At 41.7% G+C, this 12,429-nt stretch overlaps 1 protein-coding gene across 1 annotated transcript; it reads left to right on the top strand.

The window, feature by feature from the left end:
* The first annotated feature begins 3,487 nt into the window (after positions 1–3,487).
* On the top strand, positions 3,488–11,823 carry LOC134468594 (ankyrin repeat and SOCS box protein 2-like). Its single transcript, XM_063222495.1, has 10 exons — positions 3,488–3,939; positions 4,479–4,802; positions 6,173–6,271; positions 6,469–6,641; positions 6,927–7,082; positions 7,685–7,930; positions 8,348–8,519; positions 8,888–9,464; positions 10,256–10,409; positions 10,992–11,823. Exons 2-10 carry the CDS (start codon positions 4,483–4,485, stop codon positions 11,165–11,167), a joined length of 2,073 nt encoding a protein of 690 aa, XP_063078565.1. The 5' UTR covers positions 3,488–3,939; positions 4,479–4,482; the 3' UTR covers positions 11,168–11,823.
* Positions 11,824–12,429: the final 606 nt, after the last annotated feature.

Here is a 12,429-nt window from a genome sequence, read left to right as displayed (position 1 = left end):
ACTTGGAAAAATGTAATTTTAACAAATGCATGGAGCATAGTCATGCTGCAATAGAAAAAGTGATGTGAAACATGAGTTAGGGGGTACTCATGACGCAACAAAAAGGCTTAGAGGGTACATGACACAAAAAAGGTTGGGAAACACTGGAGTAGAGAGAGAGAGGTTCCATTGGCCCATTGTTTCCGGGTTCTATTATTGCAAGGGGGAGAGGGGGGAAATCCCCCTTTAGGCAGACCTAGGCAGACCTAAGTTCTATTCAATGCTAGGAGTATTATGACACGCCCCTTTAGGCAGACCGGAACCTGGTCATGTTAGGTGCATAGCAACCTATTACATTGGCATATCTCTATATACTTAAAGAATCTCTGCCTTAGCACTGTAGATGGCGGTAGCGCACATCTCATGCAAGCCGTCACCAAATGCCACAGAAAGACAAGAAGAAGGAGGGGGCAACACCCCCTTAGGAGACCTTGAACAGACTCCTTTGCATTGGGTGGGCGGAGTTTGGGTTATCTTACTCTAATGGAAGATGTTTGTTGTAATGGTTGCAGATATCCCTTAGCCTAGCCATGCTAGAAGCACCTAGTGGCAACAAATATAACCTATGCTGATGGTGTGAAAAACCAAGACGATGGGATGTCATGGCGTGTAGGCATGACATACAAGCCATTTGCCCTTGGGACTGTTGACAATTTTACCCCTGCTTTTGATCATTTTTGACCCTACCCTCAATGGTAGGTCTATTCAAAACAGTCAGATAAAAAAGAAATGTGGATGCTGCGGTCAAAATAACTTTTACAAGATCATAGAAATGTTGTCACAGGCTTCATTGTCTCTCTCAATAGCTATTGAACCGGTCTTGGCTGAAAATATCCGGCCCTGAACCTAAGGCTGGTCTTGCCAAAAGACTGAACGTGACATCTTGTGAGCCATATTTTATCTATAGGTTACTCTACTTTCCTGTTGCATGTAGAGGGATATGAAATACAACCTTTAACCCACCCCACTCCACCTCAAACCTGCCTGACCCTTCTTGATGTGGGATCATATTTTGTTTACACCTCTGTGTGCCAACTGTGCGGATGATCTTACCCCTCACTATTTACAAAACATATGCTGTCTCTGAAGCTTTTTATAGCACTACCAATGCTACCTCGCCTTTAAAATCCTTGTAGAAACCTCCTCAAAACTCTCAAATGTAGCCAAGAAACACCCCATTTCAAATCTTAATCCCAAATTAGCCTTGCTTTTCAAATGTATTTTTGTAAAATATTTTTGGGGGGGCTTTTTTGCCTTTATTTTTGAGATGACAGTGCAGGAGAGACAGGAAATGAGCGGGGAGAGAGACAGGGAAAAGAATCAAACCCGGGTCACTGGCATAGTAACCCAGTGCCCTAAAATTGTGCCACGGCAGGGCTGATTTTCTAAATTTTAAAGCTATCTAGGCCGTTTTTTCTACTATAGTGTGCCAAGAGTCAAATTAAGCTTTTTAATCGACTTTCATGCTCGTTTTGTAGACGATTTTGGTATTTTTTTAGCGATTGTATTTTTTCACCAAGCATTTGAAAAATGCTACGCTGTTTAGCTGTCCCCAACCAACCTAGCTTTTCGCCTCCAGTAATACCCCACCTGCCGAGCTGATAAGGCAACATAGGAGAAGACAACTGTCTATGGGAGAAACGGACGGCGCAACCTCAAGTTGAAGCTGTGTCCGCAATACAAGATTCCTCCCCTGCAGCTTTATGATTTGATACCGCCTCTCAGATAAGCAGAAGTACACAGTCTTCCTCCGCTAGTAGGCTAGGCCTTCATGCTACGAAGTTAGGCTATGTTGTGATCGTTTTCAGAGGTTTAAAGTAACTAATTACTTTACTCGCGTTACTGTAATTGAGTAGCTTTTTGTGTACTTGTACTTTTTAAACTACTTTTTAAAATGTGTAATTTTACTTTTACTTGAGTACATTTTCTTTCGAGTAATGTACTTCGGTACATTTTACAGCACAAGCGTTACTGAGTTAAAAAAAACCCAAAAAACTCTAGAATTCTAGCCTAGTTTATAAAGAGTTGGCGCGTGCAACCTCTCACTCAAACGCTGATGGCTGACATGGATGCTGACGATGGAAATTCACTTAACTCAGAGGAGATCAACATTAGCTGTTCTTCCTCTAACCCAGTGGACCCTTGCACATCTAGAGGCAGGAGACGCTGATTGTTAAAAAGTAACTTTTTACTTTTACTCAAAGTACATTTTAAATTATTTACTTTTTACTTGAGTAGATTTTTTGACTGGTAAATTTACTCGTACTTGAGTACATTTTCAACAGAGTAACAGTACTTGTACTTGAGTACAATATTTTAGTACTCTCTTTCCACCTCTGATCATTTTCAGCACATTTAGTATGTAACGTGCACCGTATAATATTTTTTGTTGTTTATTTCCAGAATTCATGCTGCCGATTTTTTTTTTCCTTTTTCATGAATACTTACCCCCAGCACCAAATTTTAAGTATTCATTATTACTGGGAAAATTGCACTTTTCCTACATGAAAAGGGGGATCTTCTCCAAGGTCCGCCATTTTGAATTTCCAGAAATAGACATTATTAGCTGCAAAACTTACTGTACTGTGGTTATACTAGTAAATATTGGTTTATTATTTAGTAAATATTCATGAAAAGATCATATTTGGTTGTAGGCAGCACAGTTTCAATGAGCAGCATAGTTGCAGTACCTATTCTGTCCACATTCTACACAGTGCACCTTTAAGGACTTTTATTACTGTCTTTGTGGATGTGCGTGTGTGCACTTGTGTGTGCATTTTCTCATTTTTCTACCCTGGATAATTGGCGTCGTGCAGCAGCCTCCAGAGCTGGTGTGTGAATGTGTGTGTGTATGTGTATTTTGAAAGCACTTTGAATTCAACCTCATAGTGATACTGCACTATATACAGTAAATACATGTTGTATTGTATTGTACTGTATTGATCCCAATAATCTTCAGTAGTCAAGTCAAGTCAAGTCAAGTCATCTTTATTGTTGATTTCTTTACATGCACTGGTCATACAATATGTTGAAATTACGTTTCTTACTTTCCCATGCAGACTAGACATACTTTAGGTGTAGACAACGACAGTATAGACATAGACAGTACAAATACAGTACCCATACAATACACATAAAGACATTTAAAGTGCAAGACTGGACAACAGAAGACATATAGAGAACATACATTAAAAAGAGGTATTTGTTGTGAATTTTCAATAATGTCCTAGTGCGACAATTCTGACATAGTAATAGTAGCATTGTAAAATATTAATAAATAATAAAGTAAGTAATTTTTTATGTGCATATAGTGTATTTATATTGTCCTAGTAGTATAACAATCTAATTAAGTGATACTAGTATTGGCGCATATAAATAAATAACACAGTTTAAATCAGATCTAGACAGCTAAAAAGTGTGTTGTGTGTATATTTAAACCAAATGCATAGGAAGAGCTGTCGCTCCAAGCTCAAGACTTGGCAGTGTGACATTCTGAGGAAGCTCAGGCAGTGTGGGGGATCCCAAGATAATTCACAAGAGCTCATAGACCACACGCTTACAAACAGACCTTGAAGAGGGTCACGTTTTGGACAGACATCAGCAAGGTTATAGTGGAGGGTCAGGGTGGTATAGTATTACACCAAATGGGGTAAAATAGAGATGTAAAATATTTTAATGTAGGCTATATCCAAAAATACTGCTATAGTACGACTGGATTTGGACACCCTTGTACCACTTGTGTCTTTCATCAGAATTCAGTTAGCAGGCGAGGGGGAGATGGACAGATGCATTATACTCTGAAGACTCAAGGATCTTGACTTTTTTTTAAGTCGAAGACTTCAAGGAATTCAACACATTGAAATAGGAATTCAAAGACATCAGATGTGATTCGTTTTAAAGGTAAAATTGCTGCATTTTTGCCATTTTGTTTTGACTATTTTGAGGGGCCAAATGACAAAATTAACAAAGGTAACAGTTACACACAAAACAGTCATGATCATAGTGACAGTATTGTAAATATGAATTTTATTTTTAAAATAATATGTCTAAATGAAAGTACAATGACTGAAAAAAGTAGTTTTAAATCCTTCCATGCATTTCCTTGTAACATATCCATTCTTGGTTTTAAAACTTTTTTTAATTCTGCATGTAAGCTTCAAACAGGTGAATGATCATTTCGTTTAGGTCTTCATTCCAATGAGCAGGACTTGCTTTTCTTTGTCATATGAAGTTATAGCCAGATTAAGACAATACCTGATTTTTATTTCATATTTATGTTTTTAATCAGTTGGCATAATACATGCAATAAAATTGGTTGAATTGCTGGATATTGGTTTATCTTCAGCTCAAAGCATACAACTACTAACCTCTTTATTACTGTCAAAGAAACGTAGAAGAAACTTGATGCCTGCAACCTAATCTTGTGTTCTCTATGCCAGATTGATGTCAGCAGCTGTGAATGCTCCCATGGCTGTTTCAACAACGAGGGCCAACCTCGATTATGAGGACTACAGCATCTACGGAAACCTCTCTGAGGACGAGCTGATCCAAATGGTCATCGAGCGCAGCCTGTCCGAGACCTGCAGCCGGCAACCTCATTTGTCAGAAGATATCTGCGACACAAGCCAGACCCCACCAAATACACCGGCTGCTGCAGCAAGCCAGCCAGCAGCACCCCCTCTTCAGGGCCAAGACAGTCATGGAGCTCAGAGACCGGCAACTGTGCCTAAATGTCACGCGCCTCACACAACCAGTTCACCGAGGTGACAACTAGATGTGTTACTTCCCAACAAAAATAACCAACCCAGAGTGTCCTTCCTTTGCAGCAATGTGAAGAGGGGTTAGTTAGTCCATATTTGTTTGTCAGGTTCAGATTGGCCCTATGAGCAGCGGTGTAGTCTACTTTTTTGAAGTGGGTATACTGTATATTTGAGCATTTTTTGAAGTGGGTATACTGTATATATTTGTGCTATTCAAAACAATGGATCAATCAATTTTTAGTGGGTATACTGAAATCCCTCAAATTTAGAAATGGGTATACTCCGTATACCCGCGTTCTACGTAGACAACACCACTGCCTATGAGACAGAAGCAGGTCTACCACTCCCTCGTGGCCTATAATGTACCCTTATATAACATGTTGGATATGCCGCACATTGTAATATTTCGATATTTTTTAGGGTCTTTTACGACTTTATTGATGATAGGACAGTTTGAGAGGTGGACAGGAAACGAATGGGGAGAGAGACGGCGAGGGTTCGGCAAAATCCATTGAGAGTAAATAGAATGGAGGCCAAAATTCTATTTCATTGTTGAAGCCAAGTTGGAGCCAAGGTTGGACCCAAAAAGACCAAAAAATGGCCAAATCCCATTCATTCCTATGAGAGACATAAAACCCTGTATCTCCCTTAAATGCCACTCCAGGGGGATAATTTTTCGCTCAACTAGTAGGTCCCCTTGCTCTCCAACTTACCAGGGTGGTGATTTTTTTGTGGTGATGTTTTATTTTAGAGAGATATTAAAAGTTAAATTGACCAATGAGCATCAGAACATGGTTTGATTGACCGTTAGAAGTCTTGTTGTTGTCCAATCAGCACCTGCGTTTGGCGTTGCTAAGGTGGAATGTAAGTTGGAATGTTCCCAAATCTGGCTTCAAAGTGTTGAATGGCAAATAGCGTTGATTTGGCGTCCATTCTATTTACTGTCAATGGCAAAATCGAACCCAGGTCGACTGCATGGTAGACGGGTACACTACCGGTACCGGTTGGCCACAGCACGGCCACATTGTAATGTTTAGATGTAGTGTTGATTCTTCTCAAACCCGGAAGACCCCTAGCCATTTGAAGAATATTAGGTGAGAGTAATATTTTGGGATTTAAAATTGTCTTTCTTGTGAAGGACCTGCGGGCCACATTGGCCACTTCTGCTGTAGTTCCTCCATCTTGTGGACCAGAATCGTTGCCTTATAGGTCAATAGGATGAAAATGATGCTGAGAATGAGATAAGATGCTATATTTTGAGAAATGTTTCCAGTATAGTTTAGTTCCATTTATCCAAGTCGAAATTTGGATCATATAATACATAAACACATTTTGGCCAACCATAGAATTTTTGTTTCAATTCCCTGATACAGTGAAAGCCAAAATGAGACTGAGAATTCGGATGGGGGGAGAATGAAGGTGCTTTCCTGGACAAGAAGAAATGGAATGGTGCAAGTTTCACTAAATGAAGTGTAAGGAAAAATAATGAATTTTGTCATTTTTTCAAAACAATGTTAACCCAAAATGTATAAATGTTCACATGCAGACTTCTCAAATAATCTCACAATGAAATCTATTTCAAAGACAGAATTTCCAAATATTTCTTTCAAACGACAATCTAATGATCCGAATGAACTCACAAAATTCCATCCACTGTTTGGTCTCATAGCAACATGACTGCTGAAACCTCTGCCATCTGGATCAATGATGTGCGGAAACTTCGGAAAATTCTGGAAGAGGTGCCTCTTGAGACCCTGAGTCAGCCAAACCAGGCAGGCTGGACATATCTGCATGAGGCTGCGCACGCCGGGAAAAGGGAATGTTTGAACTTACTAGTAGAAAGTATGTGGGAGAGAAAATTTGTCTTTTTTTTGTGAATTGTGAACGGAAGGACTGCTGTGGTTTTTGGTTTAGTTTTGCTCTTTGTTCTAACAGTACTATTGTCAGACTCTTCTCTTCTGCAAAAGTGTTGTGGTCATTTAGGATCATACTTTTTGGTAAATTGGCTGGTACCAATAGACAGGAAATACATTTACTTTCTGACCATGTGATTACGCTTGTGTTGAGACAGTTAGATGAGTCACTTAATCTCCTAATCTTGGTTTTTTTTTCAATCTTTACTTACAGCACTACCAAAACTCCTCAATAAGCGAACCAAAATAGGAGAAACTCCACTTCATTTGGCTGTTGCCAGAAGCCACGTGCCATGTGTCCGGTGCCTTCTCCTGGCTGAAGCAGATCCAAACATAAAAAACAATTTAGGAGAAACACCTCTATTTAACGGTATCATTTTTCCGCCTTAAGCTGGGCTTACATTGTGCGACTTTTGCCCTGATTTTGCCCCGATTTGGCACTCGCACGACTTTTTGAGAGTCGGGCCGATTTCTTGCTCAATCGCAGGTCAATCGTGAGTCTCGCATCGTGCAGTGTACATGGGGGTGCGGTGTACAATCGCAGGGTCGCAAGAAAATCAAAACGGTTTGAAATTCTGGTCGTGGCTCGTGCGTAAATCGCACAGTTGAAGCAGTGCTACGACCCGATTTCACACTTCACATGCACAAATAGGGCCGTGCGATTCGCTGTTGAGCGCGACCTCATCTCCACCTCAGGTGCGCATGTTCCCTCCTCTGCAGACCGGGGAAACATGCCTGTCGCGTCATACGGTGGAAGCATTTCGCTCGCATCCGACTGTCGGCTCGTGTAGCTGTGAACTTTTAAACAGTGAAATTCCATTGTGCAGTGTGAGCAGAAGCCTAGACCACGAGTGAAAATATCGCACAATGTATGCCCGGCTTTAGTCCCCACCCACACCACCATACCCACCAGGTTTTATAAGCAACATTTGAACTGATTCATCTCCTCATGTACCAATCCCTTTGTTTCAGCTTGTGAAAAAAACAATGTGGAAATGGTGGAGCTCCTGTTACAGTTTGGCGCCAAAGTGTCGATGGCCACCTTCGAAGGCATGACGCCACTACACGAGGCTGTGACACACAGTAACCTCACTATGTGCGAGCTGCTTGTGGACGCTGGCGCCAACGTAAAAACCAAGAACGTTTATGGCATCGATCCACTCTTCGTAGCCGCCCAAGCTGGACACAAGGAAACTGTGGACTTGCTGATCGCTTGCGGTTAGTTCCATGATGATACACAGTCTCAGGGTTGGTCAAATAAGAAGTGTTTGAAAGAAGATGTATAAATATAGCCACAGACACCACGGCCAATTCGCTCAATAGCATTTTGATACATGTTAAGAGCTTCAAAGAAGGTTAAACGATTGCCGATCATTCGATCGGTTCGATCATTTGACGGAAATAAGTGCAATTGAAAAGCTTTGCACAGCCCATATGAAAAATTCTCACGGCTTTCCTTTTGGCCAACTTCCCGTGTGCTCCAACAGATAAGATATTTTTGTAAAATGGCCGGAATTCTCCTTTAACACAGGCAATTGCTCTAGTTATCTCTTTTTTACATTCTGGACTCAGGTCCCATTAAATGAACAATACTGTATTTCAGTGCAAAACCTTGTCTGTCTATTGTATTTTAAGGGGCGAATGTCAACTGCCAAGCTAAGGATGGAGCGACACCATTATATGAAGCGGCTAAGAATGGCCACGAGGATGTGATAGACCTGCTTCTGTCTCATAAGGCCAATCTGAACCTGACAAACAAAGATGGACTAACCCCTCTTCACATTGCTGCAAAGGAAGGACACTCTGGGTTGGTTATTTTTGTTTGATTGATTGATTGATTGATTGATTGATTGATGGATTGATGGATTGATTATTTTTACTTGACTCTTTTTTTGTTTGTTTTACTTTCCTATGGCCCATAATTTTTTCAAATGAATGAATTTTCCGTACAGCTTTGGTATTTTCATTTCATATCTGTATATTTCTGTTGTACATTACGATGTTGCTGTGTATACGAAATATACACGTATATTTATGACATATTTATGAGGCTGGGTAAATCGGTGGGCTTTTGGGGAGTGTTGTTCACCGATTACATTTCATAATTGTAATAGTGTTGTCTTTTCTTCTGAAGAAAACTAATTAAAAAAAAAACATCATTCTGTTTCCGGGCAGAATTGTGTCTCTGCTCATCCCACGCACATACCGAATGATTGAGAGGAAGACGGGCATCAGTCCCCTCCACCTTGCAGCGGAGCACAACAGAGACGATGTCCTGGAGGTGCTTATCGAGGCGGGCTTTAAAATCAACACCATGCTGAAACACAGAGACGGTTCTCAGGCGAACGACGACCGATGCTGCACGGCCCTCCACTTCGCTGTGCGCAATGGAAACGTGGACGCCGCGCACATGCTCCTGGAGGCGGGCGCTGACCCCAACGTGGACACTTTCAACCCTCTTCTCGTAGCCGTGAGACACGCAAATATACCAATGCTCACTATGCTTCTGAAGTACGGCGCCAACGTAAATGCCTGCGTGCCAACATTCCCCACTGCTTTCCCTGGTGCTATACTGTTCTGCATCAGGCAGACAAGTATTTTGAAGTTACTGCTGGACTATGGGTGCGATGCCAATGCCTGCTTTAACTGCATGTATGGAAGCTACGCGCATCCCCCAATGACGAGCAGGCGTGCCATTCGCTGCGACTTGGACCTGGATGTCCCAGAGGATCTTCATGGCAGAGCAACACAGGTGACTACAGTGATACTTTTAAGTAGCCTATCCCTCTTTTCCACTGCCGGTTTTCTGGTAGGCCTACAGCTCGACGCAGCGCAACTCGGCTGCCACTTTTTTCTTTATGATTGAGGTGTGTCGTGCCTATTCGGAAAAAAAGCAAAAAGTGGTGGCCGAGCCGCGCTGTGTCAAGCTGTATGCCTACCAGAAAACCAGCCATGGTAAAGAGGCACTAGTGAACTAGCCCCACCCGCCAGCAGCCAAAATTATTTTTGCCTGCGAGTGGGTCTAGCCTCGGACAATATACCCCAGGCCCTGAAACTGGCTGGCCAATCACAACGCAGGAGAGATTTGTTTTGAACCTTTGGATGCAAAGCGGACGGGGTTTTGAGGGAGTGACAACAAAGCGTTGACCAATAGGCACAGACACAGTTTGAAAAACAATGGGTTGGTCCTTGCCATCAACAATCTTCCGATGTCTCATTGATCAGGGCCAGACTAAATATTCACATTGATCTCACATTTAGTCTGGCTTGTCAGGCTAACTTTTAGAAGTAGTTATAGCTTCAGCCAGGGGGGTTGAAATGACCCCAAATCTATGTCAGAGGTGCCTTTTAATGACAGTATTATGACATTATATCATATGATCAATATTATTATGTGGTTTTATTTCATAGGGGGCTGCATATCTAGTAGCCTACTGACAATATAGCCACGTCACTCTGACTTTGTGGGGTTTATTGGAACTCAAAAACCAAAATTAATGAATTGTCCCTTCTGTCTAACCTGTTGTTATTATTGCTCTTCAGTTCTGTGACTTCATCGCAGATCCCTACTACTCACCATGGGCGGGACCTATCATAGACTGTCTCCTGGACTACACTGGGCCTGTTAACTTGTGCTCCAGAATAACAGAGGTTCTTGAGAGTAATAAGAACTGGGAGTACATCAAAGATAAAGCAAGTGAGTATACACTGTACACCAGGGGTATTCAATTAAAAGTCACCGAGGGCCAGTTTTTCAAATCCCCTCCAGTGAAGGGGCCGAACATCTGTATAACTGCGAGCAGCAAGGTGTCTGAGGTTAAGGGGTGAAACAAGTGGAGCTTTCCAGACAGAACAGATATTGGCTAGCCTTAGGATGGTCTATTTATGACACTGTTTTAGAGATTTAATTCTCATGTGAATGCATAGTCGAGATATCCCCAACCTGAAGTGTTAGTAATCACAAATTATGCACGGCCACAGATAGCACACATATTTGCTTTCATTTTGTTCTAACCTCATGGGGGGCAAGAACCTTGCCATCCAAGGGCCGCATCTGGCTCCAGAGCCGCCATTTGAAAAGCCCTGCTGTACACTGTACACTGTACACTGATTAACTTAAAACTACTGGAATAGGGGCTGGTGCAAATACAGCTGTAAGTGCAAGGTCTGTATAGTTAATCTTTCATGGATTACAGTATTGTTGCACCACGGTTTCATGTGCATTTCTTGAATGCCAATGTACATTATTTTAATACATATCCTACTCCAATCTTTTCAGTGCCATCTATCCGCCTAACGCACCTGTGTCGACTAAAGATTCGGCAACTGGTAGGCAACAGCATGTTGCGACAGATGACCTCACTTCCTCTACCGGGACGACTCATCAACTTCCTCTTCTATGACAATGAAGCACAATATGATGCTGATAGTGACGATTCATGTGATTTTGTCTGAGCTTATATCTGTTTCCTCAAAATCCCCCCCCTCCCAACTTAAAATCACCTACAGCCGAGATGCTCTACTGAAAATCAGGGAAGCGGTTCCCTCTCTCCTCCAAGATGACCTTAGTGGATTACCTACACCAACTTTCCGACGTGGCAAACCAAACCAAAAGCGTGGAAGGAAAGGGGGAGTGCGAGCTCAACTGAAAAGGAGGCCATTCAGGCCACCTCTACCAACCATAATGTTTGGGAATGTACAAAGCATTAGGAATAAAACGGATTAACCCTGTGCCTGTGCACAGCACCTGGCGGACTACTGGCAATCATGCCTGATTTGTCTATCGGAAACTTGGCTGCCGGAGTCAGACCCAGATTCAGATTGCAATCCCAGATTGCAGGGTTGCAAGATGAGGCTGATGATATCCAGCCCAAAAAATTCTCAAAACCCGCCTGGAAGCAGTAATTTTCACTGGTTAGGGCAGACCGTGACTTCAACTCAGGGAAGAGTAAAGGTGGAGGCATGTGTGTCTTCATAAATAACAGGTACTGCAACCAAGCACTCATCACCATGAAGCATACACTTTGCACTAAAGACATTGAACTGCTATCGTTCAATCTAAGACCTTATTATATGCCCCGTGAAATACACCAGATTTACCTTTTTTATTGTATACAGTATATCACGAAAGTGAATACACCCGTCACAGTTTTGCAGATTTTTGAGTATATCTTTTCATAGGAAAGCATTACAGAAATGTAACTTTGAGACAATGATTAGTGACCTTTTAACAACATATTTAACCGCTTAAATTTCTTGTTCACTCAGAAAAAAACAAAATACAGCCATTAATGTTTGAACATGTACTCACAAAAGTGAGTACACCCCAGATTAAAATCCGGTAGAGAAGGGGCTATGTTGGCTCGAATCGTCTCGAAATGAAACGAAATGAAAAGGGATGACAAGGGAGGTCATCAGTGTGCGTTTCAACCTTTCTTTGCATTGAACTTTTAAATTTTGAGTCTGCATCTGGCTTAAATAGATTGATGTGAGATTTGAATGCAATCCTATGGAGAATATCATGATCTGCTTCAGTAGTCACAGTGCATGTTGACATGCATGTTTCTTTTAGGTGTGTTTCAGATTGCCAATGTTGACAGCATTCATGCATCCCCAAACCATGTCAGTCCCACTACCATGCTTGGCTTATGAGAGGATACACCTTTTTTGTAAAACTCACTTGTTTACCACCACACATGCTTGACACCATCTAAAGC

This window comes from Engraulis encrasicolus, chromosome 18 (genome assembly GCF_034702125.1).
Source record: "Engraulis encrasicolus isolate BLACKSEA-1 chromosome 18, IST_EnEncr_1.0, whole genome shotgun sequence".
Classification (NCBI taxonomy): domain Eukaryota; kingdom Metazoa; phylum Chordata; class Actinopteri; order Clupeiformes; family Engraulidae; genus Engraulis; species Engraulis encrasicolus.
The sequence above is the reverse complement of the archived record's forward strand: the minus strand, read 5'-3'. Positions and strand labels throughout refer to the sequence as shown.